Source organism: Anopheles cruzii, chromosome 3 (assembly GCF_943734635.1).
Source record: "Anopheles cruzii chromosome 3, idAnoCruzAS_RS32_06, whole genome shotgun sequence".
Classification (NCBI taxonomy): domain Eukaryota; kingdom Metazoa; phylum Arthropoda; class Insecta; order Diptera; family Culicidae; genus Anopheles; species Anopheles cruzii.
In genome coordinates this window covers 82,458,252-82,484,230 of record NC_069145.1, presented here as the reverse complement: position 1 = coordinate 82,484,230, position 25,979 = coordinate 82,458,252, and the positions used below count along the sequence as shown (strand labels likewise).

General features: G+C 52.9%; 4 protein-coding genes across 5 annotated transcripts; 2 read left to right on the top strand and 2 right to left on the bottom strand.

Annotated features, from left to right (window-relative positions):
- Positions 1–1,689: 1,689 nt before the first annotated feature.
- LOC128274324 (electroneutral sodium bicarbonate exchanger 1) lies at positions 1,690–19,079 on the top strand. 2 transcript variants are annotated; one of them, XM_053012478.1, is made up of 15 exons: positions 1,690–1,727; positions 7,139–7,236; positions 7,640–7,786; positions 8,094–8,156; positions 8,934–9,422; positions 9,720–9,902; positions 11,727–11,876; positions 13,371–13,611; positions 13,680–14,643; positions 14,721–15,226; positions 15,299–15,611; positions 15,702–15,947; positions 17,618–17,790; positions 17,855–17,954; positions 18,777–19,079. In XM_053012478.1, exons 1-15 carry the CDS (start codon positions 1,690–1,692, stop codon positions 18,972–18,974), a joined length of 3,909 nt encoding a protein of 1,302 aa, XP_052868438.1. In that variant the 3' UTR covers positions 18,975–19,079. The 2 variants fall into 2 exon arrangements, with proteins under 2 accessions (XP_052868438.1, XP_052868439.1); XM_053012479.1 differs by lacking the exon at positions 8,094–8,156.
- A 330-nt stretch (positions 19,080–19,409) lies between these two features.
- On the bottom strand, positions 19,410–21,996 carry LOC128274323 (elongation factor G, mitochondrial). Its single transcript, XM_053012477.1, has 2 exons — positions 21,821–21,996; positions 19,410–21,724 (listed from the first exon to the last, which is right to left on the bottom strand). The coding sequence occupies exons 1-2, from the start codon at positions 21,881–21,883 to the stop codon at positions 19,553–19,555; spliced, it is 2,235 nt and encodes a 744-aa protein (XP_052868437.1). The 5' UTR covers positions 21,884–21,996; the 3' UTR covers positions 19,410–19,552.
- Positions 21,997–22,361: 365 nt separating this feature from the next.
- On the top strand, positions 22,362–23,250 carry LOC128271570 (thioredoxin domain-containing protein 17). Its single transcript, XM_053009152.1, has 3 exons — positions 22,362–22,619; positions 22,788–22,866; positions 22,958–23,250. The coding sequence occupies exons 1-3, from the start codon at positions 22,445–22,447 to the stop codon at positions 23,109–23,111; spliced, it is 408 nt and encodes a 135-aa protein (XP_052865112.1). The 5' UTR covers positions 22,362–22,444; the 3' UTR covers positions 23,112–23,250.
- Positions 23,251–23,278: 28 nt separating this feature from the next.
- LOC128271569 (vacuolar protein sorting-associated protein 52 homolog) lies at positions 23,279–25,594 on the bottom strand. The gene is made up of 4 exons (XM_053009151.1): positions 24,411–25,594; positions 24,219–24,337; positions 24,044–24,164; positions 23,279–23,979 (listed from the first exon to the last, which is right to left on the bottom strand). Exons 1-4 carry the CDS (start codon positions 25,509–25,511, stop codon positions 23,350–23,352), a joined length of 1,971 nt encoding a protein of 656 aa, XP_052865111.1. The 5' UTR covers positions 25,512–25,594; the 3' UTR covers positions 23,279–23,349.
- Positions 25,595–25,979: the final 385 nt, after the last annotated feature.

Genomic DNA, 25,979 nt, shown 5'->3' with positions numbered 1-25,979 from the left:
GCCACCACACCCCACATCGGCGCGATGCGTGCGCGTGGCCGCGGAACGCGCCCTCCCAGAACAGGCAGCAACACCTGATCCTTCGACCCAGTCACATCTACACACCCGGCCGGACGTTTGGCTGTGTGTGTTCCGCTGTCCGTTTGATAGTCACCAACACCAGCACCGGTCCATTTAACGGCACGACTACAGTCGGTGACTAAATTTGCGACACCCGGCCCATTGGGCCCGTAATCTAGACTTCAGGTGACCTTAACATCACGGGGGGGTCAATGCGAGTTTTGTGCAAATTTAGGGTGAAATTATTTAAATCTGTCTTTCTGGATTTTCATCGTCCGAAACTGTGGCCAATAGTCATTCTTTTGGAATCGAAGATTTGGGTTTAATCCATTAGGACTTACATTTAGTAACAAAATAAATTATCAGACCTGTACTAAGGGCTTCCATGGTTGACCAAATTATTGAAAAGATTAAAAATAGACCCCATTCCGATCCGCAGCCTAACGCCGGTCACGCACTGTCTGGCCGTTGGTCCGCCCATCCAGAGGCATGTTATTTTCTTCGCCGTCTTCCGCTGTCTTTACGCGACGGCGCTCGCCCATGCCCGGCCGGCCGGCTGGCCGGCTGCCCCTTCCCTGCCTGCCATCAACAAACCCACCCGCTGGATGCCAACCCGTTCCGAAGCGCTCGACGGACGGGGCTGTGCGCAGCATAAAGAAACCCCATCGCCGCCAGACGACGCACATGGCGACAACGGTCTCGTCGGGAGCTTAGTCGAGAGTAGTACTTCGTTCGGTTCGGCACGCGGCACTCGGTCGGTTGGTCGGCTTGGCGGCCCAGTGCGTGGTAACTCGGTAGTAAAATCCGTTCGCTCCGTGGTGGAAAATCCCTAGCCCGTGAGGCCACGGTGCCAATCGAACCGAATTGGAAAATCCCCCGTCCGAAGCCATGTCTGCGTCGTGGGCGCAAGACCGACGGTGACCGCGAGACGGAGACGTGTCTTTGTGTGGAGTCAGCACAAAGGGAGTGCGAAAGAAAGTCCCTTGCCCTCGGCGTCGTCGTCGGCGGCGGCATCCAGAAGGGTGACTCGCGGGCCGTTCCCTTCGCCGTTCTTTGATGTCTTCCATTTTGAACGCGCCGTTCTCCGGCCCCGACGGGAGAATGAAAAAGTGGGACAACCATTGAATGTCCATCGGTGAAAATCTCACTCCCGCCGAAGGGTTTTCGGGACGGGAAGCGCGTAGTTCCCCCAAACTCTACTCAACCTCAACATTTGACCCAAATCCGGGACATTCTGGAAGTGAGCGGAGTGGAGTAGCGTTGCACAAGGTTGTGGCCACGCGGGCCCCGCGTGTCCTTGGGTGTTGCGAAATGCGGGTAATGACAGTGGCTGGCTGATGGTTGGGCTGATTGGTGGCCACTGTGTTTGATCCTCGGCAACCGAAGGCCACCCGGCAGCATCGTGTGTCGCGATATCCTTCAATTACAATCAAGACCGAGTGAGTGTGCCGGGAGTGTGCCAAATCGTTAGTGTACGGCCCCGTGAATTACTGGTAGGGCGAGGAAGCAGTTCCTACAGAGTGTGTTGTCCTCGGTGGCATGTTCCATCGATTGTGAGTTGCCCCCTTTTTCTCGTAAAAGGCAACTTGAAGCAGTTTCAGGTGTAAAGTCAGAAAAACAATTCCGAGCATGAAGGATACAGCCAAGCGTCGGTATCGCTCTCAACGGTAAGTTACCGCGGACCGACCGAAGGGCGGTCCCGACAAGTGACCTGACGACGCAAAACGGATGCGCCCGAAATTAGGGTAAATTGCTTCCTCCAGTCCGGCCAGGAACATGTGATCATTATTTATGCTGGTGCTCGGTGCTCTTGGGAGTCACTCTCGGGGTGGCAATGCAAGCAGGTTCACTAACCCTTATTTACATTCCGAGTCCGACTCCACACCGGTGCTAAAAATATAACGGCGTTGATTGAAATCAAAGATGAATCTCTCTGGCCGAACCGCATCCGATCCGGTAACCCGCCGGCGTGGATTTGTAAACGGATTTACGATGATCTGCGCCAGGCGTTTCAAGGCGCCCGAAAGACGCCACCGTGGACCAGATATTTGCGCATAACATTGCGCGATTGAGGACACACAGCCCGAGTTTTAATGGGAAAGTTTTAACGACTGCCGGGGGGGGCCGTACTTTCACCCGGAATTTTATGCTCGAGCGAGCAGTTAAAATATGCTCACTAAACTTTAATGTCCACGTCGATGCGGCGGCGCAATGCTTCGTAAGTCTCTCCTAGGCGCGGACTGTCGAAGAACTGTGTGGCATTCGCGGTACCGGAAGCGTTCGACAGATAAGCGGCGGGGGGGGTCGCGTTCGGTCAACCACAGCCAGAGTCGATCGTGGCGAGCGAAAAAGAGGCCCAAAGAGAGCGAGAGAGAAGGAAAGTTGACCGTGGCCACAAAAATACACGGCGTTTGGCGATTAAAGGGGAGGGGGGCCGTAACAAGATCCGCAGCGTTCCGGGCGCGTAACGCGAGCTGGGCGGCCCCGTAATATGATCGGTCGTTGGCCGTGGTATGTTTGCATTGGCCCTGGTCAGGTCCCGTAAGTGCATTTACCCAGTCGGCGGTGGCGAAGACAACGACGACGACATTCAACAGGGCGCAATGGCGCAACTCGAGGCGAAAGTCTCTCTGTTTGCCAACGTGCTTCTTTGCGTGCGTGATTCACTCGGCGTGGCTCATCGCGCAATGCCATTAGCATTGCGTGTGCGCTGACGGTGGTGGTGATGGTGGGTTGCGTTCCACCCGATTCACTGGACTTTTATTCCGCTGCACTAATGAGCGGGCGCAAACCCCCTCCAAAGGACGGAGCCAACGGAGTGTCACATTTGGCGTGCCGGTGGACCATAATTGGATTGCCACCACCCGGTCCGGTTGCAATATGATTGTGCACAAAACTATTAACCCACAACTGGACTGGGCCGGGTACTGAACAATGAAACGTCGCCAAATGGAGTCTGCTCGACGAACACGTAAAGTGACTCGAGGCCAATGAATCACGACGATGACACCACTCGGACTTCTTCCAGAACGTGCTGCGAGTCGTTGGGCGAGCAATGTTGGCAACTCATTCCCGGACTGCCCGGTGATTAGAATTCCGGCCATACTTTCACAGCTTCGCCATAACGACCCAAACGAGTCGGGTGAAACTCGACGACCCGAGTCCCAACGAGTCTGGGAACCTGTTGAAAGGCCCGGATAGTGTTGCAACCCAGCGCAAACGTTATGACACTCCCCCCGTGGCAGCTTGCCAAATGCTGCCCGGAACTGCTACAATGTGCGGTTTGTGGCGACCATTCTGGAGCCACACTGGCGCGAGGCGCATCGCGGAAATAAGCATACCGCCGCGCCATGCTCGAGTAGACACACTCCGCCGGCGGCCGGTCAGTGAACTGTGCGGAACCCAACCCACCAAGGCGTGTGGCGGAAGAAGTGGCCAACAAACCAAACACCATCATGCTGGCGCCATATGTTTGACACCAACCGTCGGTCCTCGCGGCAACAGCATCGCGACAAAACATTGCGCCAACGGATCGAACCGTGCGGTAAACAAGGGGCGTCCTCGGTCCGCGGCCGCCGTCTTCCGCGTAATTGCCCAGACGGACGGACCGCGAAAAGAAGCAGTTCAAACCAAGCCATTCACCTTTTGTGCGCGATGCGCACCGCGTTTTGCATATCCCGGTCGTCGTGGCCCCGGCCACGGCTTTGCGTTTTGCTTTCTCGATCGACCCACTTCAACCCACACACACCAAGGCACTGTCGTGCGTGATCGTTGGTAATCGAAATGTGGTGGCGGAAATAGGGCAAGGTCTAAAGCCGGCGGCCCTCAGGGTGGATCAACCTGAATGATAGGTCCACAATTGCACGACCCTCGCTCCGTGCGTGTCTGTTGCAGACGGGTGACATTGAGAAAGATGGCGCCAAAACTGGACCCGACCGGGGTTCGGCAAACTGGTTCCAATCCACCCCGCGGCGTGTTTCCCCGTCGATTGTGGGGCTCATTTACGATAATAACCTCCGGGCGAACGTCAATGGCACGTAATGGGGCATCCGAAATGTAAACCGGCCAATCCCGGGCTCGGGGAACGGGTTTGGGTTTTTTGTGGGCTCTTTTGAAGATCACCTTTACCGACTACCGTTGCCCTTACCAGCGCCAGTTCCGGCTCCAGCCAGGTGAATCCCGCTCGAACTGGAACTCTGACGTAGCTCGAATGTATCCATTCGATGCTACGTCAGAGCGTGAGGATCCCCCAGCGTGAAACAATCGAATAACGATCGATTGTTGTTGCTAGGGGCGAGCCCACGTACAGCTTCCCGGAACGCACTTTGGATCCGGCCGCAGGTCCGTAATCTCCGGAGCCGCGGCCAAGATGAATCGGCCTCTATCGCCAAGGCGAAGGCGCCGCCAAGAACAAAGATCAATGCTGGTGACAGTGTTGGTCGTCGTCTCCGTCGTCGTCGTCGTCGTGCTCGTTGACTTCTCGAGCGATAAGAACGGACCGCTGTCGGTCTCGGAACACCCGAGACGTTCCGGTCGCAGCCCGAGTGCCGCGTTCGGCGGAAGCGAGGAAGCTTTTACTGCTCTGTGTTGTTGAACAAAGTGTTCAAGCGATTTATAATGTGACACTCACCGTTCCCTTCTCTCACTCTCTTGCGCTCTATCTGGGGCATTCCCGTCCGGTCCGGGTGTAATCGCCATCGTTACATTATCTAAATCTTTCTAGAGTGACAATCGTCGGTAGCGAAAAGTGCAATAGTTCGCGCCCAGGGTCCGTGATAGTTTGTCGTTGGCCAGTCGATGGCCCAGTGCCCTGATCGTGTCACATCCCGGGAGTGCGTCCTCAACCACTGACTGCTGCTAAAGTGTGTGTCGTGTCCAGTGTAATACGTGTGAGACGCAGCATGGCGATGGATTCGATCGAGCTGTCAGAAAGGTAGTGGATTTGCGAACGATCGAGCTGGCGGCCACACACAGTCACATCGCACATTCCTGTCGGAACAATGATTCCACATGGCTGCTGACGTCCGCGGAGGCTGAATTAATGGCATGATAATTCGATGTTTAATGTCTGACTCCGGACGGCGCGTGTACTCCGCGTGGGACTTGGGACCGAGAGTAGGGCACATTATCAGCTGCCGAGGTTTCAGCGAACCGGGCCCTCGGCTATCAAGGCGAAACCGACCCGTTACAGATTTGTTCGCACCCGTCAGGGTTGTAAATCAATAAAAAGTTGATCCTAATCTCGAACGGGGGTTCTCGATCGTCATGTCGAACCCCGGAGCGAACCCTGCAATCGGAACCAATTTCCGTTGCGTTGTTGCTGCTGCGTTGTGATGCTGTAGTAGAATGTGCCTTGTGGTGTTGCCGGCCCCTGTTTTGCAAGAGTGCACCGGCACACCTGTTGTGCACTGGCGGCTGGGTATTTGCTCTCTTTTATAGCCCCGAGAACTCGTTCGGTAAATACGTGGCTCGCGGGGGCCTGTTGACTGCTGACACCGATCGCGCGGAACTAGAGCACAATCTGTGCCCGGCCCGGTATCCTGCGGCGGGTCCCTGTTTCCAACCGAGCACCGACGGGACCGAATATGCAAATTGACTGTGTCCACCCATCGTGCCGTCGCTTTAATCACCTTCACCAGAAGCGTAGTGAAGTGCGTTTAAATATTCCAAGAATGTCTCCTGAAGGGACTATATGAATTATGAATGTGTGACAAATTTGCATCGATCAAAGCGTCCGTAATGGGTGCGAAACACGGGGACATTAACGATGATGGCCACTTCCTGTGCTATCGGCCACGTGCCTAAGCTAAAGGGCTAAGCCGTCGCTACTTCAAACCTTGACACGAGAAATTGAAAAAGATTAAATGATTTATTTGCCAAACACCATTGGGAAGTGATCGGGCAGTATCCGTTGCAACGACACCACTTACCGCGTACCGAAAGATGTTTCCCCGATAGCCAGGCGGGTAACAGATAGGGCCGGGCATTGCATATGGCACGCGAGGGAAGGCCACTTAATCTGATTATTCCAACAATGCCACTGTCGCTTTCCGCTTCTCATCACCGACTGTTATCGGTCGGTTTGCCGTGATAGTGATGATGCATTTGCATGCGTTGCGATGCGCCTTCCGCTAAACGCTAAACGTTTTCCGGGCGTCGATGTGAACCGACACGCAACAAACGTGCCGCCCGCGGCAGCGATAGATCACTGCAGCGCCCGATCGCCGTAATATGAATATTTATGGTCTGGTCTACTCTGCACACTATCCGTAGGAGGCCTAACAGGCCTAATGACCGCAATCTCTGACACTTCATACTTAACTTCCATAAAAGTGTGTGCATTTCGTCGGGAAGAAAGTCGCTACCATTGAGGGGCGACGACCACCGATCTGATGCATCTTTTCCACGCGGTGCTTCCGACTCGAGACCGGATCCATCCGCCGTCGTCTCGGTCGTCGTCGTCGTTGTCGGTATGCCTTTCTGCGTTTCCATTAATTGACAAGAGGATGCCGTCACTTGTCACTCACGGGTGCCCTGCCACTTCACCGGCCGGCCACAATGAGCGGAAGTGGTCCTTATCAGATTGAATGGCCACCAGCGTGGCGTCTTCTGTTCGCCAAAGCTCGCCACAGATGCGACACAAAAAGGCGGCTGTAATAATGACGAACGACTCGCCTCACCACGAGACGGCGGGACCGGTGACCCTGACCGATTCACCCTCCACGGGGGGGCCCCCCAAAAGCTGGTCGCTGGGGCATGCAAAAACAAAACCAGTCACCGGTTGGCAGTGAGCGGGAGTGGGTCGAACCGAACATTGGAAGGTAAAACATGGCCATGGTGGCTGGAATTGCGTTTAAATGAAGTGATTCACTCGGTTCCTATTGTTCCGCTGGCATGGGCACCCTAATGGCGTCCGGCGTCTATTGAATTTAATATTTTTATAATTTCAATGGCCAACGGTGGCTTCCTCTTGTGATGAAATGCCCCGCTAGTTTGGGCCGCTGCAGCTGATTTGGGTTTCAATTTCTGTGCCCATCGACAACCCACTAATCGACACTCTGTATCTCTCGCTTTGCAGACCTTGGATGATGGATCACGCTGTTGGCGTTGACGAGGAGGCCCCCATAGACCCGCGGCTCAAAAACCGAACCTTCCCGGCGGATCAGGACTATGAGGGTAAGTATCCGTGGGAAACGCGCAGATGATTGGCAGAAATTACCACGTCGCCATCACACGTAATTTACACGGATGTCCCTCGGGCCACAGCCACGTACTGTTTGCTGTGGTTGCGGCATGTTCGATTCCGTGTCTTACAACGCACTCGCCCTTCGCAAGGGTTCGGCAAACAGCGGGGCTGATTGGCTCGGTTGAGTGGCGACCGGCTGCGTAAACGGCGACCGTCGAGAGGCGGGCACATGTCGGCGATTGATAAACCTAAAATCAATCGATGATCCGATTGCTGTACGGTTACTACTCCAGTGCCGTTGCGTTACTTAGGGAACGGAAGGGCACATCCTGAAACTGGGGCACATTAAAGCATCATGCATAATTAACGCTCTCTCTCTCTCTCTCGTTGCAGGACACCGAGCGCACAGTGTCTTCGTGGGCGTCCACATTCCGGGCTCGTCGCGGCGACATTCGCAGCGTCGCCGGCACAAACAGCACCACCAGGCGAGCCGCGAAAATGGCGACCGATCCGGCACCGAGACAGAATCCGACCGGCCAGGTAAGTCACGAGACGGGCTCGTTGTTGCATGACGCATCGCATCATTGTAGTGGCGCATTGGTTCCCTTTTCGGATCGGCAACAACAATTCGGCACCACAAGATCCCGAAAAAATGTGTAAAAAGCGCTTTCGGCAACAAAATTCAAAATTCGTCCTTATTTTTCGGTTCTCACAGTCTCAAACATCACCGGCTTCATTGTAGCGGAACCTGTTGTAATTATAAATCAAATACTTTTCCCTTCCCAATAACTACGGCTATTTCGCACCGATCGGCCCCGTCGATCCGCCACCCAAAATGCCGAAATAGTCGTTCCGAAACCGCACATCGTTACCCAACGAAGAATCAGCATCGTTGAGGAGGGCGAATCTTGTAAGAAAGTTTAGCTTGCCGAGCCGCTCGGCTCGGCGGGAATCCGCTCTTGGCAAGGTTTTCTGCATGCTTTTCTGTGTGTGACCGATGATCTTTCTGCCATCCCGTTTTCCGGTCTCTATTATTTTTATTTTTATTGTGAAACAAAAACAGGAGCAACCGTTCAAACTCATCACTCAATCATGCCACCAACAGCCTCACATTATGCGCCGCGAAGCGTCAAAACAAAACTTTTGCTTTGATCACGCAAAGTAATTGTTCACCTTTCGGTCGGCCGGACCAGCGGACGATCATCGTACCATCATCAGCTCAATCACGCCGGCAATCGCGCCACGGTGCGCCGCGTTATTGAACCGATAACTTTGCCCATCAATCCATCGAAATGCAGCCATCGGCCGATGGCCGGATATAAATTATTATTTATTTGTCTTTCTGACACTTATTGCACCGTTGGCCGTCGGTTGGGGCGATTAGATTTTCGGCCACGCCACGAAAATCGTGACGTTTTCGCATGGCCCTCTGTGTCGGTTGGGCTGGACCCGGTCACCTTCATCATGCGCCATTCGGCTTCATCCAACACACACACACATTCTCTCTCGCTCTTTTTTGCTCTCTCTCTCGTTCTCTCTCTCTCTCTCTCTATGTTTGGTGTGTATGTGTGTTAAGCTTCTGTCAATTTTCGAGTTGTTTTCGAAGAAAATTGGGCAAAAGCCCAACAAATTCCGTGGACGTTGATTCCGTTAACTGACAGGAGGTTGTTGATTCTTTCCCACACAGTTACGCCTCCCGCACAAAGAGTCCATTTCATCCTGGGTGGTGAGGTGGGCGAAGGCGACGGCAGTGGCCAGCACGAGTCGCACCCGCTGTTCTCCGAGATGGAGGAGCTGGTAAAGGAGGGCGACGAGATGGCGTGGAAGGAGACGGCGCGCTGGGTCAAGTTCGAGGAGGACGTCGAAGAGGGCGGCAACCGGTGGTCGAAACCGCACGTGGCCACCCTCTCGCTGCACTCGCTGTTCGAGCTGCGCAGTCTGCTGCTCAACGGGACCGTCATGCTGGACCTGGAGGCGTCCGGCCTGGAGCAGATCGCGGAGCTGGTGTGCGAGAACATGGTCAACTCGGGCACGCTGCCGGTGGAGGCGCGCGACAAGGTGGTCGATGCGCTGCTCAAACGCCACAAACACCAGCACGAGTTCGCCAACAAGAAGAACCGGCTGCCGCTGATCCGCTCGCTGGCGGACATCGGCAAGAATCACTCCTCGTCCAAGAGTAAGTACCTGGGTCGCCGGGCACCGGTGGTCCCTCTCTCTCCTTCTGTGTCCCTTTATACTTCCGTCTTTCGGACCTTTGATGGGATACCCGGAGGGAATCGAGAAGTGAGTTTGACCTCGAGTCCTAGAGAAGCTTTACGAGGGCCATAAGGGCCGTTCGACCAACGCCAGGAATGCAATCTACACGACCACCAACACTGGCTCACTGGCCGGCAGCACTGATGGGGCTGATGCGATCGTTTCAGACAGCACACACCACGCCGATACCCATACCGATACCTTCATACCTTCTCAGATATGCCACGATCATCCACCAGCAAGAGCATCGGCTCGGCCAACTCATTCCCAATGCACGTCGTTTCGTCGGCACCGTCGGCCATGCACGAAGAGTTCGAGCCCGCACCGGCACCGTCGCCGCAAACGGCCCTCCTCTGCGGTAGCAAAGACCAGCGGGGTCACTATCTAGCACTGCCAACAGGTACCCAAACACCTCGCAGGACCTTGCCCCATTCCTGTGTTGCTCTCCGCCGCCCCGTTCTGCTTCCGACGGTGATGGCTAAGCTTCCCGAGCAGTAGTCTAATGTAGGCGCTCTAAGCTGTACAGTGCTCTGTAGTGTGTAAGAGACCCCAGTTAACTCGCTCGGACGCCTGTCGTGGTCCGAAAGCTTGGCGTGTATTGCTAAAAAAATGGTGATGGGATCAACTGCCCTACAATATGTCGTGTCATTATAATCCTCATTCCGTTCCGTTAATATTCGTCGTTTGTGTAGTAAATGCTAACGATTCACCAACAACGACCGCTGGAGATGCTTGATATGGCTCGAAATTTACCGAGCACCATGCGCCTCCATTCGCCAGGATCACCGATCGTTGTGGGTTGTCGAATTCCGAGTCGGTTCTAATTTCATCACTCGCTTGCTCGTCCTTGAGGCCGTTCCATCTACAAGGAAAGTTGAAAGTATTTTAACGAGCAACACGGTTTCGAATCGGTCATTAAGCCGTCTTATCCGAAGGAAAACGGATGTGGCCTTCCTTCTCGGCCTCGGTGATGAATACCCATAAACCGAAACCTGGTTATGTTCGCTAACCGGTGCTTGTCACCTGAAGCGTAGCCCCGAGGCTGGGCTTCTCCCCGTGCTTCTTTCTACTCTCTTCTCTTTCGGCTTCTTCTTCTCCGGCTCCGGCTGGCACTTGGTGAGGTAAATAAACGTCAACATTTTCCACTCTTTCATAACCCACGGTCCGTTCCTGGGCGCAGATGACATTTCGCCTACGGCTTCCCACGGAGGCACTGGTCCGGCGGTTGGTGGTGGCGGCGGCGGAGGCAGTGGAGCCGGATCCACCGTTACCACCTGGTTCCATGCCGGCGCATCAACACAGGCCGGTTCCGCTGCGGGAAAAGGTGCACCAGAATAGATTTTTTAATTCGCATTCTCTCTTTGACGTGATATCTTTCTGTGTTGTCGTGATCTTCTCACTCTCTCTCTTTCTTACTCTCCACTTCTCTTTCGATCTACTCGATGTTAGTGTTCTCTTGTTTGAAGACTTTTTGTTTACTTTTCTATTTTTCTTGACTGTGCAAAGTCTTCTCCAGTCTCGATGTGTCATGTTGCTCCACTTGTCTGTTTGAGCGCACTGCCCCAGCCTACTAGAGCCTACTACTGTCGGTCGCCTGTTCTTTGGGCTCTAGATTGATGTGTCTTTAAACTCGTTTGAATTTTCACCTTTTTCCATTACTCACCATCTCATCTCACCTTATCTCACCACTTGCTGTCATGTGAACCATGCGCCATTCGCCTTCGGTTCTATCCATTGAGTTTGCGCCAAACAAAGTTATTAAAGACTCCGAAAGTATCCTCATCTCCATCTTCATATACTTCACAACTTTCCGATGTTGTACCGTAGAGTAGCCGTGTTTTTCAGCATTATTGTTCCATCGAAATTCATACACATCATTGTGTAGGTTGTCCTTGGTTCGTTTAGGGATCACTGTGGAAAACTTAGAGTCATTGACTGTTGGATTCTTAAGTCCCACTCTGATCCCGGGGTCGACCCCGGGGATCAGAGTAGGATTAATAATATTCTTAATTTACTCTGTCGTCCCATATTCATTCGGGGCAGGATGGTTTCATGGTTCATTAGGATAAGAATTGGGTTCAATCTGGCTCGTCTGGTTGTGGCGCTTTTGTTCGGCACCAAACTGTACATTAGATTCGCGTAGTAGGACTACCACGTGGCCAGATTGCCACAGGAAACATCCCGCTAGTAGACCAAACATCCGTATCCGATCGCTTAATTCCAGTGGAGGAGCCCACAAATACTAACCCGAGTCCGCCGAGTAGTGGTGCCACTAGCAATGGCAGCAACCCAACGAACGCGCCCAACAAATCGGCCAGCAACAACGGCAACAACGGCAACAGCAAACACTTGACCGTGCCCGGAAGGGCCGCCGGTAAATGAACTTCCCATCTTATGCTATGCCCCGTTCTCCTCCCCCCCTTTCCCGTACCAGGCTCCCCGTTTTAGTTCTAGCCATCGGCCACCACCACAGTGCACGACGTAGCAAAAGAGACAGAAAAGATAAAGCTCCTTCTCTCTTTCCCTTTCTCTCACGTGTGCGTTATGCCCTACATAACGCCACCATAAGGCTGAATGCTTCACCGTTCGTTCTTTCGTTCGTTTAGCTTATCGTTCCGCACCGACCAACACACACAGAAACACACATCCCATTTCCTGTAGTCCCACCGGAAATGTCGTTTTCGAGTAGATTTGAGCGTTTGTTTTTTTTCGTCTTTCGTTCGCTCTTTTATGATTCATATAAAGTTGTTTGGTGCGAAATTGCGCGAAACGCCGGCACCTTCACACGCACACACACAGACGGACAGAAAGGCGGTTCCGAATGGAAAGTGCTGCACTTTTCCGCCGGTTCTGTACGAAAAGCTTTTATGGGCCAACTTGTGAAACAATGTGTGAAGCGTGTCCGGCGTGTGTTGCATGTTTTGACGTAGTTATTTGAGCATGCCGTCGGAGAATGGTCGGAACTTTTCACCTGCAATTTATCCTGACCCCGCGGGCTGCCACCGTTTCGCTGTGGTCGCGCGATCGATAACCACCGATTATCAGTCCCCCCGCGTCGATTCAGTTGAAAAGGAAAGGTTTTTCCTTGTTTTCATGGCGGCCACGTAAAAAAACGACCAATTGTTCTAATTAACAATTGACATGCCGCTGCGGTACGCATTGCATGGCATCCCATAAAACGGGATGGCCTAATTTACCAGAGTGCCCGCTGGCCCGGATGTACCCGGGACCCCAGCTCACGTTTCCTTCAAAATTATGGGTCTACCCGAGCGGACCTCCGGCAATTGTGGGAATGGTAACATCAGGAAGAAGAATTATTTAATTTATTCAAACAATTTCTGGTCTGGCTTCCAGGGCTAGTCGTCCCTTTTTTTAGATTGACCATCACCTGTATCACCTGCGCACCATCAAGCCACGTAGCAAGTAATCACTATTGACACATGCTTTCCACCTATAAGTGTTGCGTAGCAGTAGAACTGTTTCTAATTACCAGATACCGTTATTCATACCGAGCACTGATGACGATCACTTCACTCACTGCACCGCATGCGCTAGCTAACGGCTTCCTAATGCCTCTCATTGTTATCACCCAGGAGCGTCCTGGTGAACTTCCGGCCGGTCAGCGGCCAGTAGTTCGATTGATTTATGTAACACATTACAAGTATTTGTTAGTAGAGTTGTGTAAAGTAATCTGCTATCCTCGTAGTATCCTCGGAACACAGAACAATCAAACCGCTTCTTCTCACTCACCCACGTCGATGAGCCGCGCGCGCCCGCGCTACCGCGCCGTCGACGCCGCACCACAGCTTTTCTGCACGGCCAGCGTACGGTGTGTTAATCGGTCGGTCCTTTCCCTCGCACCTCGCAGGAGAAAACCTTGCGCAAAGTCCGAGCAACGTGTCGATGCCGCGGAACGCCAGCTCGGGCGAGCTGCAGAACGGTGAACACAAGAGCAACACCCACTTTATGCGCAAAATCCCACCCGGGGCCGAGGCCAGCAACATTCTCGTGGGCGAGGTGGACTTCCTCGACAAGACGCTGTCGGCGTTTCTGCGCCTCAATTCCGCCTCGGTGATGGGCGATCTGACCGAAGTGCCCGTTCCGACCAGGTAAGTGGCGGCTGAGCTGCCCAGACCGGCCGACCGGATCACGCCTTTCCCTGCCCACTCGCCGACAGGTTTATCTTCATCCTGCTGGGACCACCCGGTAGCCACGGGAGCTTCCACGAGATAGGGCGCGCGATGGCCACGCTAATGTCGGACGAGATCTTCCACGAGGTGGCGTACCGTGCGAAGAAGCGCGAACACCTGCTGGCCGGTATCGACGAGTTTCTGGATGCCGTTACGGTGCTGCCGCCGGGCGAGTGGGATCCCTCGATCCGGATAGAGCCACCGGCGGCGATACCGTCGCAGGAGGTTCGCAAGCGGCCGCCGGAAAAGAACCCGAAGGAAGAGATCGACGAAGAGCTGGAGGAGCAGCGGCAGCGGGAAGAGTCCGGCCTGTCGCGGTCCGGGCGCCTCTTCGGTGGCCTCATCAACGATCTGAAGCGAAAGGTGCCATTCTATGCGTCCGACTTTAAGGACGGTCTGTCGATGCAGTGCGTCGCCTCGTGGATCTTCCTGTACTTTGCCTGTCTGTCGCCGATCATCACGTTCGGTGGGTTGCTCGGGACGGCCACCGGGAACAACATTGCCGCCATGGAGTCGCTGGTGGCCGGGTTCGTGTGTGGCATCGGGTACGGGTTTTTCTCCGGCCAACCGCTCACCATCCTCGGCTCGACCGGGCCCGTCCTGGTGTTTGAGACGATCGTGTACGACTTTTGTCTGCAGGTCGGTTGGGACTATCTGACGTTTCGCTTCTGGATCGGCACCTGGATCGCCATCATCCTCTTCGTGCTGGTGGCCGTCGATGCCAGTGCTCTCGTGTGCTACATTACGCGCTTCACGGAAGAGAACTTTGCCTGCCTGATCGCCGTGATCTTCATCTACAAGGCAATCGAGAACGTGCTGCACATCGGGAAGGAGTTTCCGCTCAACACGGCCGGTGGACGGTTCGATTGCTCGTGTCTGCCACCGGCTGGCCACACGCTCACCCCGGAGGCTATTCACCAGTGGTCTCAGTACGGTCTCGGCACCTGCAAGGTAAGTGAGCTCGAACGGCACAAAAAGGAAGCGAGAATGGCACCTCTCACCGCGACGCGACTAACTCCGATTCACAGACACTGAACGGAACCCTCACCGGGAGTGATTGCGATAAGACCGAGTTCGTGTCGGATGTCTTCCTGATGTCGATCGTGCTGTTTATCGGCACGTACATCATCTCCGTCATACTGAAGGACTTCAAGAACGCGCTGTTCTTCCCGGCCGTGGTTCGCCAGTTCATCAGCGATTTCTCCGTGACAATCGCGATCTTCTCGATGACGCTGCTGGACTTCTTTACGCGAGTCGCCACGCCGAAACTGGACGTGCCGAACGAGTTCAAGCGCACCATCCCGGACCGGGGCTGGATCATTATGCCGTTCCACGAGAGCAACCCGGCCTGGTCGTCGGCCCTCGCCATCCTGCCCGCCCTGCTCGGCACGATACTGATATTCATGGATCAACAAATTACGGCTGTGATAATCAATAGGAAGGAACACAAACTCAACAAGGGCTGCGGCTACCATCTCGATCTGTTCGTGCTGTCCTGCTTGATACAGATCTGCACCGTTATGGGTCTGCCATGGTAGGTAGTGATGACTCAGGACGCCGAGGTCTCCTCCAGAAGTCCCACTCATCCATGTGCTGTGTTTTGTAGGTTCGTGGCGGCCACCGTGCTCAGTATTAACCACGTCAATTCCCTCAAGGAGGAGTCGGAAACGGCGGCCCCCGGCGAGAAGCCACAGTTTATCGGTGTACGCGAGCAGCGCGTCACCCACATCCTGATCTTTCTGACGATCGGGTGCTCGGTGCTGCTGACACCGCTCCTCTCACACATTCCCATGCCCGTGCTGTACGGCGTGTTCCTGTACATGGGCGTCTCGGCCCTCAAGGGGCTGCAGTTCTTCGATCGTCTGCTGATCATGCTGATGCCGGCCAAGTACCAGCCGGACTATATGTTCTTGCGACAGGTTTGCGACCCTCGTTTGGCCCGAGGACCCGAATGTCGGGGTCACAGTCGTTCCCAACACTAACCCGACGCTTCCTGCGTTCCCCAATAGGTGCCAATAAGACGCGTCCATCTATTTACGATGATCCAGCTCGCCTGCTTCACCGTGCTGTGGCTGATCAAGTCCTTCTCCGTCACCTCGATCCTGTTCCCGCTGATGCTGGTCGTGATGATTGGCGTGCGGAAGTCGCTCGATTACATCTTCACCAAGCGCGAGCTCACGATCCTGGACGACATCATGCCGGAGATGACGAAGCGGGCCCGGGCGGACGACCTGCACCAGCTCGAGGATGGCGAGGTGGGATTCTATCGGCGGCTGATCGGTTGCTGTGTCGGCCAGAAACCGGTCCAGCCACCCGTGACCACGATCAGTGTTACCAAAGTGGCCGAACAGACGAACAAATCGAACAGCACCAACAACTTCACCACCAACCCCAATAGCTAGTAACGCTGTGGCCGCTTGCCCCCGCAAAACCCCCCAAATTTCCCGCCGACGCCGATGCTTCCGCTGCATTGTGCCGACCTTGGCCTTCGCCACTTGGCCACTGTCTTTCGCTGTCCGTAGTTAGTCAATTAGTTAGCTTGTAGTTTTGGCCACAGTGCTCCTCTTCTAGTACAATTTTATTCGCTTCGTTTGCCGGCCGTATGTTTTGTAGTTCATGTATTCACTCAAGCTTTACTCTGCACCGTTGCGATGTTGTGCACCTTTCGGGACGCGCATTCCAACGCGATGTTTTCCTAGCCCCCGGACGATTCGGACGATCGCGTGAAGTAGATAATTTTTGTTGGCTCCCACTTCCCCAAATAGCTTTAGTTTAAGAACTACAGACTACCGTCGGAATACAGCTACCATACACAGAAACACACAGACTACATATTGGATGATCGGTTTCGTATTAAACGCACCCAGATGGTTTCGTTTTTCTGTAACTTCCGTTATGTTACACTGCAACCGTTACGCCCTGTTTAACACTGACTAATTCTGTGGTTTTAATAATTTAATAATTAGTTCATTCTTCTTCTGTAAAGCTGCTGAAGTATTGCTGAATAAATCATCCCCACCCAAAACAGCTAAACCAACAACTTACATGCTTTATGCCGCGCCCAAAAGTAACAGTCCGTCGGAAGCGCCCAATCGTTTAGATATAAGTTCCTTTGTTAAGTTCCTATCCGCACCACGGAGGTTACAACTGAGGACTCGTGGAGAAGGCTTTAGTTTTACCAACATTCAACATGTCTATAAGCTAGTTCGTTTTCTCATTTCCAAACACTACAACCAAACCGGCATCCGAACCAAACCCGTATGAAATAAAGCTCCAAAATTCGACCGTTTCTCATGCGCATTCTATCATTCGAAACATAACCATTCCATTAGACGGGACCCGCCTTCCCGCGATCATCTGAATATGAGTTTGTTTTTAGTTACCCCAAAAAGCGGTCCTTTCAATGTATGTAACCTTATTGCACCGCACAGCTGAAAATAACACAAAGAAAATGTTAGACCACACCGTCGCGGCATCGTTCCGTTACTACTACTCTACCTTGACCGTTTTCTGTGTCTTTTCTCGTCGGCAGGAAAATCGTACTCTACTAACAGCACAGCGAACACAAATCATCGTTACCGATCACTAAGCCTCTTACTACCAATGCGTGTTTATTTAACCACTAAAAAGTAACCGCCAATGTTTCGTTTCTGCATGCCGTTTGCTGAACATTAATTCCGAGTGATGCCTGTCGCTTCGCTGTTTTCTTCTCAACCATCTACGCAATCCTCTGCTTCTCGTTAACGCACGGTGCTTCGTTCAAACTGCACGTTTACCACCACTGCGGGACACAATAACCGTGGAATTAAAGACACCAACCACCACCACACGAGCTGTTCGCGACCGACCGACACACCCGACACGAGGGCCGCACCGTTTCCTAACCCCGTTTTCGATGCACTCCCCCTGTCCCACTCGCCCGCAGGACTCTGGCCAACACTCGACCGACAATTTGCAGCTGCCACTCGAGAACGGCGGAGCGTTGGGTGAGCAGACCAAAATCAACATATCGGAGGAAGTGAACCGCAGCACGATCTGGAAGCAGGTCAACAATTGCAACGTGCTGTTTACGAAAAAGCAACCCTCCACGCAACAACTGTAAGGTCCTAGAAGAGGTCAGGGTGCGATCCTCTCTTTGTGATGATCCTTTTCCTACTTGCAGATCGAAGGCGAACGAAAGCGACAAAAGGCTGTCGACCATGCGCGAAGAAGACGAGCTGGACGATACCGGTCGTCCGTTGAGTCAGCAGCGCAAGACACAGGTCTAAGGTCCTTTTCCGCATCCTGCGTGCGTGTGTGTGTGTCTGTATGTGTGCATCTACTCAATTTCTATGAAAGACTGGTAACCTACTGTTCGCACGGTTTCACACGCTGTGTTGATCCTTTTTTGTGCCACCATCTTAACCCAAAGCTAACCAGGCTAACCCAATACACAATACACAGACGGTAACCGAGAGTCTGAAGAACATTTAAAAAATGCGCCAAAAACCCTCGTCCGCAGATTTTAAGGACACTGCACCGATGTGATTGCATTTAAATCCTCTGGATGTCCGTACCCGTAGCTTAAAAGTAGGTGAATGTGTAGTTACGCCATTCGTTCGTTCGTTCGTTCGTTAGTTTTGTCCAGCGAGCAGCAATTGGTGACGCAGGTTCTCGTGTTCTTATGGAGCTCATAAATTAATTCACTTACTTATTGTGCTGAAACACTACGCAAAGAACTAGTCCCGTGCCATCAACATTACCTTGCGTGCATGGGCCCTTGAGGGCTTGAGGGATAGCACTTTGTGTGTGTGTTGTTAGGAGTAAATAATTTACTAAAATGTATCATTAGGCTTAACGGAGGCCAAGAATGTCTGATGTTGGGTTCCCGAAATCTAATCTTCCAAACTGCTGTAGCTAGAGTTATGAAGCACCCAGCTTTGATCGTCCTTACGGCGAGCACAAGCAAGACTACAGTTTACGATCTTCGCACGATCATAGTTCTCCGCTAATGTAGCTACTCATAGTTACCCACACCGTTGCGATCGTTTTGCTCCGCGCTACCAGAAACATAATCTAAAACGATCGATCAATTAATTTTGCAGAAAATGAAACGAGAATTTTGGATGAACTCACGCTCCGGCAGCAACAATACCGCCAGTAGCAGCAATACCAATGGCCGCTGTGCCACTAGCAACACCGACGGAACCACGGCCGACCGTTGGCACTCGTCCGTGGCACCCGTCGCTAACGGTGCCAAACGGTGCGGCGGCGACAAAGGTGCTTCCGAGACGCAGGTGTAGAAAGTAGAGTTAATAGAAGTGTAGTGTAATGAGGGCAGGGCGAATGGGTAAAGGATTGGCCAAACCAGAGACAAATATCACTGTGCAATGTCTATTACACATGCTCACACATGCACACAAATCCCTCCGGCACACCGAACAGAACTCTTGTCCGATCGACCCGTCAACCCTGGCTAACACACAAAATAGACTACCTTCAAGAGAACCGTTTTTGAACCGAAATTTACACCGAAAACTGACCGCCCTCCCGTTGAAACCTGGCCCGTAGGATGGATAGAACAGTGCATCAATTATAGGTACAAGTGAAGGCATTTTTATAGACATTAAGACACCGTTTTACGAAGAGAATCCCCCGCGGATTCGTGGGCGATACAAAGCTAATTAAATGAAATAAATACAGTCGACCCCGAGTACCCAGTTAAACCTTAATTTGGATCTTCAAAGCACGGTTGCGTTTGTTTTATTCGATACACCGCACCGGTGTAGCTCCAGCCTCTTACAACATATCCTTAAATATTAAACATAAAGTCCGCAACAGAAGTATGTACAAAACGCTGCTATTGGTTCACACGGAGGGTCTAGTTTTTCTTCTTCTGCTTCTTATCGACGACCACTCCCTGCGCCACCTGGAACTCGTGCACCAGTTTCTCCTGCACCTCCGGCATGCAGGGCGAGTAGCGACTGTACTCCATGCTGAACTCGCCCTTGCCCTGCGTGCTCGATCGCAGCTCGCCCGCGTACCCGAACATATCGTTCAGTGGCACCTCGGCGTACACCGTGAACCAGCCCTCGGCCCCCTCGGTCCCGGTGATGATACCGTGCCGCTTGTTGAGCTGGCCAATCACCGTGCCCTGGAACTCTTCCGGTGCCGTGACCTCCACCATCATGATCGGTTCGAGAATCTGCCAGCTCCCGTTCTCGAACACACTCTTGACTGCGCTCTGCGCCGCCAGCATGAACGCCAACTCGCTCGAGTCCACGATGTGGTGGGCACCGTCCTGCAGCCGGAACTTGATGCCGGAAAGCCTGTGCCCCGACAGTAGGCCCCGTTCGGCCATCTGCCGGAAGCCCTTCTCGATGCCCGGGATGAACTGTTTCGGTATGTTCGTGCCGATCGTTTCGTCGGTGAACTCGATGGTCGTGTTCTGGGACGGTGGCATCGGCTCCAGGATACCGATAACCCGCCCAAACTGTCCCTGGCCGCCCGACTGCTTCTTGTGCAGATAGTCAAACTCGCACGGTGCCACCAGCGTCTCCCTGAAGGCCACCTTCGGTTTACCGAGCGTCACCGGACAGTTGTACTCACGCTCCATCCGTTGGGCGTAGATTTCCAGGTGCAACTCGCCCATTCCCGACACGAGCGTCTCCTTGACGTCCGCATCGTACTCGAAGTGAAACGTGGGATCCTCTTTGGTGAAGCGAGCGATCGCTTTGGCAAAGTTGTCGCGATCCTTCGAGTTGGTGGGCTTGATCGCCATCGACACGACCGGGTCGGGCACGTAGATCGATTCCATCGACAGTTCGAGGCTCGGGTTGGTGACGAACGTGTCGCCGGATGCACAATCAACACCGAACAGCGCAAAGATGTCTCCGGCGTACACTTCGGTGACATCTTCCATCTGGTTGGAGTGCAACCGCACCAGCCGAGCCAGTCGGATCTTCTTGCCCGTCCGACTGTTGAAGATATTATCGCCCTTGCGCAGTACTCCCTGATAGCACCGTAGGTACGTCAGTTGACCGAAACGTCCCGCCTCCAGCTTGAAGGCTAGCCCCACGAACGGATCTTTGCCATCGCGCGCCGGATTCAGCACCACCTTCTGCGGTTCCTTGTCGCGCTTCTCGATCAGTGCAAGGTTTTCCACCTCACCGGGGTGGGGCAGATAGTCGAGGACGGCATTGAGCAAGGGCTGCACACCCTTGTTCTTCAACGCCGTCCCAACGAGCACCGGGGTAAAGGCACGCTTCAGAGTGGCCCTCCGGATCGCTCCCATCACATCCTGCTCGGTGGGAACTTTCTCCTCCAGGAACAGTTCGCCCAACCCTTCGTCCACGTTCGATAGATGCTCGATAAGCTCCTGCCGTCGTTCGGTGCATTCCGCTCGCATATCGGCCGGAATTTCATCCTCTCGCACCGTCAACCCAAACGGTTCCTCGAAGTAGAGCGCCTTCTGTTTCACCAAATCGATCACACCCTTACAGTGGCTCTCGACACCGATCGGTAGCTGAACGAAGGCCGCATTATGGTTCAGCTTAGAGCGCATCTGTCCCAGCACCCGGTACGGATTGGCACCGGCCCGATCGAGCTTATTGATGAACCCCAAACACGGCACATTGTAGCGCTTCATCTGCCGATTCACGGTGAGCGTTTGACTCTGGACGCCACCGACACTGCACAGCACAAGAATGGCCCCGTCCAGGACACGCAAGGCGCGTTCTACTTCCACCGTGAAATCCACATGGCCCGGCGTGTCGATGATGTTGATGTTGTGATCCTTCCAGATCGTATAGGTGGCCGCCGACTGGATCGTAATGCCGCGCTGGCGCTCCAGCTCCATCGAGTCCATCGTGGCGCCCACATTGTCCTTACCCTTGACCTCGTGCATCTGCTTGATGCGCCCGGTGTAGAACAGGATGCGCTCGGTCAGGGTCGTCTTGCCGCTGTCGATGTGCGCCGAAATGCCAATGTTCCGGATCTTCTCCAGCGGTTTGTGTTCCGCCAACTGCGATGGGCTTGAGAACGATCGTACATTCTACGCGATTGAGTGGAGGAAATAAGTAAGCCATGAGCATTATATAATCTCGCAACCGAACACCGGTTCGAGGGTTCCAGTCCGTCGTGATCCTACCTCCAGGAATGTTTTGGCGGCGGCCAGCGAACAGCGCGAGCGTAACAAAGCACTGATGGTCATCGTGTGTGCAGACGACGTCGGACCGTAGGAACAATCGAAAACTGCACTCGATTTACGCAATCCGCGTTGCCGGCTGAGGACGACAAAGGCAGCAGCAAGACCCACGAAACAAAACGTGCCCTTCGAAAGGGGAGGAAAACATACCTTTTGACAGCGATCATGTGGAGCATGAGAGTGTTTAGTCTTCCAGGTCGAGTACTTTACCGAGGCTATGCTTTGCTTCGAATCTGCATTATCTGGGATCGATCGCTTCAAACATTTTGTGAAGAAAGCAACCTAATTCATTCGTTTAAAGTAAATTTAACATGAATTTACGTAAACTTCAACCATGTCGAATTAATTGTTGTTCAAAAACCCAGCTCAAACAGTTACTGGCCCCCGAAAGGTTAAAATAAGCGAGTCGGTCAAAGCGCAAGTCCGCGGATTGTCAGTTTCCGGCGAGATATAAAAACAACCCACCGTCCGCTACCATCCGAAAGTGTCGAAGTGTTGCTAGCAACGGACGCAGGATTGCACAACATAAATACCGGGTCTCGATCCCTCTCACACGCGATCTACTGAATGCGCACATCGATCGCCCGTCTCGCAAGAATGGTAGTAAAACATCACGTCACGGGATACGAGGAGTTCACGAAGCTGGCCGAAAGCCTGGAAAGCAGCGGTGAACCAGTTCACGTCCTGTTCACCGGTAACAAGGACGCAAACGGTGAAAGCTGGTGTCCGTACTGCGTGCAGGGTAAGCAGGGTCGGAGACGATGGGCAGGATACTCCCGTGGGAGAATCGTGGTTATTTACCAATCGGTTTTCGGGGAGATAAGATAGTCACCATGGATGAATGTTTCCCCACGGAGCTGTGTACGGCTAATGAGCTCTAATATTCTCTCTTCTTATCGCACCCCTTCAGCTGCACCAGTCGTCGCTAAAGCCCTGGAGACGGCCCCGGAAAAGAGCCACTTCATCACGGTGGAAATCGAACGCCCATTGTGAGTATGCTGGAGGCGATGAACGCAAACAATAAATATGCTTCGTAATGATGATGTCATGAATTGCACCCCTCCGAACTCTTCATCGCAGCTGGAAGGATCAGAATTGTCCATATCGCAAAGATCCACGAACGCACTTGGTGTTCCTTCCCACCCTTCTGCGCTGGCGATCACCGCAACGGCTAGATGGTTCCCAGTGCGCCAGTGCTGATCTGGTGGAGATGCTACTTACAGACGAAGACTAAATGGAATCCCAGCTGCTCCCTCGTGCCCGTTCGGAAAGATCATGCAATGTAACGTGCCACCCTTAAGGGAATCGAGCGTTTTCACCGAAAGTTTATATGTATGTCTTTTTCCGCTTTATGCAAATAAATAAGCACATGAAGTACGCACCCAAGTGACTGTCGAGAATGCTTGAGAATATTTCGAATCCTAAACCAGTGTCTATTCCCTAAGCTACCCTACTGCTAACCTAACCGCTACTTAATAGTTACTCTTATACTTTTTGATTTCGATCATTATCACGTGAATATTGACCAGCTGGGCGCGTGCGTTCGGTGTCAGCAACTTGTAAAACTTGTGGTAATACTGCACTAGCTGGGCCAACGCCAGTTGCAGCAACTGTGAGCCGGTGACGAGCGATGGAAACGAGAGGAACACTTCCCGGTTCAGCTCTTCGAGCGATTTCTTCCAGTTGGCCGAAAAATTGGCCACCAACTGCAACGCGCGGCGCTCGTGGCGCTTCAGTTCCTCCGTTTGCTCCTTGTCACGCATCTGCTCACAGTCCTTCACGTACTGCACGATACCGCCCAGATGGGGGGCCAAGATTTCCTCCACATACTCGGAACTGCGCGTGCTGAGCAGCTCCCGGAACGCTTCCGCTTCCTTCGAGTTGTCGCGCGTCCGCTCCATCAACACACCCAGCACCAGATCGTAGTTGTTGATCAGGTAGATCAGTTGCTCTTTGCGCGACGTGAAAATGGCCGCCATGCGCAGCATAAAGCACTTCACTTCCTCCTGCAGTTCCAGGAGCAGGTGACTTACCAGTTCGTTGGGAAAGTTTTCCGAGATTCCAACGATGGCCGCGGAGAATTCAGCATAGCGGCGCGTTATCTGTCAGAGGAAACGGAAAGTAATCCGGTTACATGTTTAACATGAATTGGCGAATCCCGCTTACATAGTGTGGTCCCGTTTCTTTGGGAAACTTGGTCGGATCGCAGTCGAGAATGCTCTGGATGTTCATGCGAAACACCTGCTCGAACCGTGGCCATATAACGGCCTGTAGATTGTCCCAATATCTAAAAGCGAACAGGTGAGACTACAAAAAAAGCAGAGTTCCAGGGTATATTTACCTATCTAATGCCGGAACGCATCGCTTGTGGCACATAAGTTGATAGCGCAGGCATAGTTGAATGCAGAGAAAGAGGGCGATCGTGTCGTAGCAATCTTGCACGATAACTTCCAAGTTTTTCTGCCGGAAAGGACATCATTCGTAAGTGGATGAATGCGTTTACCATGAACCACCACCGGACCGGACCACTTACAATCAACAGTGCCGTCGTTTTCCCCATGATCTGATTGAACAGATCCTGAGCCTGCTGTCCGCGAAGGACGAAAAATTCCGTCACAAACAGATACTCGCGGCAAGCATTATCGACCAGCGCGTACTGCTCCGATCGGAACAACGCTTCGTACGCGTAGCGTGACTTTTGCTGCGCGTGTGGCACAATGATCGGTGCCTCCAGCTGCTGGTTAAGTACCTCGCCGCGATCGCCGATCGAAAAGACCGTGCTTTTGTTTTTCAGCGAACTCGTCTTGGAGAAAATGCTCTTCGGCGCCGAATCGTCCAATCCCATCAGATCGTCCTTCGAGACAGCTTCTTCGAACTTTAAGGCCGCCAACCGGGTGGAATAGCTCTTAAAGTAACTGTAGTAAATTTTTCCCATCGTATCGACGTACTCGTTGCAGATTTCTTGCGCCACCGCCCGTTCGTTCGAGAGAATGAACTCGAAGAAGAACTTGTACTTTAGCATCGCGTTCTGCGGGATCTGATAGTTGGCCATCGGTTTGCGGAACTTGAAGATCTGCTCCATCAGGTAGAGGCGCAGCTTGCTCATCGCCTTTACCTTCAGTTTCTGCAACACATCGTTCACGTCTTGCGAGGATTTCGATTCGCGAAAGTTTAGCTCCTTCATCAGATTCAGCTTGTGGTTAAGCTCGTTCAGGTGGGTCATGAATTCCTTTTCCGTGACCGGTGTCTCCATGATGCACGCAATCATCTCCTCCGGCACCGCCATATCCTCGACGAACTGTGAGATTTGCGCCCGGATCGACTGCCGGTTGGTCAGCTGGACCGACATGGAGACAGACTTTTTCTGCAGCGACGTAATCTCGGTGCTGATGTTGTTCAGTGCGTCCTGAATGTCCATCAGCATCGATTCCATGCGCTCCAGTATGCTCGAGGTGTTGCCGATCTGGTTGTGCAGACTGGCAATGTTTTGGCTTTCCTTGATGTAATCATCGATCGAGCGATTTTCGACCTCCTTAAACTCCTTCTCGATCTGGGCCGCGTACTGGCGCAGATCGGTTCCGGTTTTCAGTATCTCCTGCACCTCGTCGTCTTCGATTTGTTCCGTATCTGCCATGCTTACGAACACCCCTAGATATCGCGAAAAACCGTAAAATTACACAAAAATATGTTATCACGGAACAAAGTCCCGAAAATTCAGTTTGCGTGTCAAGCCTGTGTTTTGGGAAAGACTTCGAACTGTCAATTTCCATTGTAAACAAAACAGGGTGATTGAAAAACACAGGGTGATTTTTTTTTTTTTTTCTTTCCAGATTATAGAGACTTTGAGCTGCAGTAGCTTAACGTTTGCCTCTTTTTAATGACTAAAACCAACTACCAGAATCGTCCCGCAGGGTACCTGGGTGAAATTCACCCTGGCCTTTCCGAAAGACTTCCTCTGGTAGAAGGTGGGGGATTATTTAATTTAAATACTAATTCAAGACTTAGAACCTATTACCCGATTTGACTCGCAGGGTACCTGGGCGATTCAAGCCCTGGCCTTTCCGAAAGCCTTCCTCTGGCAGGGAGGTTAGAGGTACCTAAA

What these genes read in the sequence shown, in the direction of transcription:
- LOC128274324 (XM_053012478.1), top strand. Translation starts at nt 1,690, where the DNA reads ATGAAGGATACAGCCAAGCGTCGGTATCGCTCTCAACG. An exon ending in GGCGGATCAGGACTATGAGG is followed by an intron (nt 7,237 to 7,639) that starts GTAAGTATCCGT and finishes CTCTCGTTGCAG; the next exon opens with GACACCGAGCGCACAGTGTC. An exon ending in GTCAGCAGCGCAAGACACAG is followed by an intron (nt 17,955 to 18,776) that starts GTCTAAGGTCCT and finishes TTAATTTTGCAG; the next exon opens with AAAATGAAACGAGAATTTTG.
- LOC128274323 (XM_053012477.1), bottom strand. Translation starts at nt 21,883, where the DNA reads ATGACCATCAGTGCTTTGTTACGCTCGCGCTGTTCGCTGGCCGCCGCC. An exon ending in CCGCCAAAACATTCCTGGAG is followed by an intron (nt 21,725 to 21,820) that starts GTAGGATCACGA and finishes TCAATCGCGTAG; the next exon opens with AATGTACGATCGTTCTCAAG.
- LOC128271570 (XM_053009152.1), top strand. Translation starts at nt 22,445, where the DNA reads ATGCGCACATCGATCGCCCGTCTCGCAAGAATGGTAGTAAAACATCAC. An exon ending in GTGTCCGTACTGCGTGCAGG is followed by an intron (nt 22,620 to 22,787) that starts GTAAGCAGGGTC and finishes GCACCCCTTCAG; the next exon opens with CTGCACCAGTCGTCGCTAAA. An exon ending in GTGGAAATCGAACGCCCATT is followed by an intron (nt 22,867 to 22,957) that starts GTGAGTATGCTG and finishes TCTTCATCGCAG; the next exon opens with CTGGAAGGATCAGAATTGTC.
- LOC128271569 (XM_053009151.1), bottom strand. Translation starts at nt 25,511, where the DNA reads ATGGCAGATACGGAACAAATCGAAGACGACGAGGTGCAGGAGATACTG. An exon ending in AAACGACGGCACTGTTGATT is followed by an intron (nt 24,338 to 24,410) that starts GTAAGTGGTCCG and finishes CCTTTCCGGCAG; the next exon opens with AAAAACTTGGAAGTTATCGT. An exon ending in AAGAAACGGGACCACACTAT is followed by an intron (nt 23,980 to 24,043) that starts GTAAGCGGGATT and finishes TTCCTCTGACAG; the next exon opens with ATAACGCGCCGCTATGCTGA.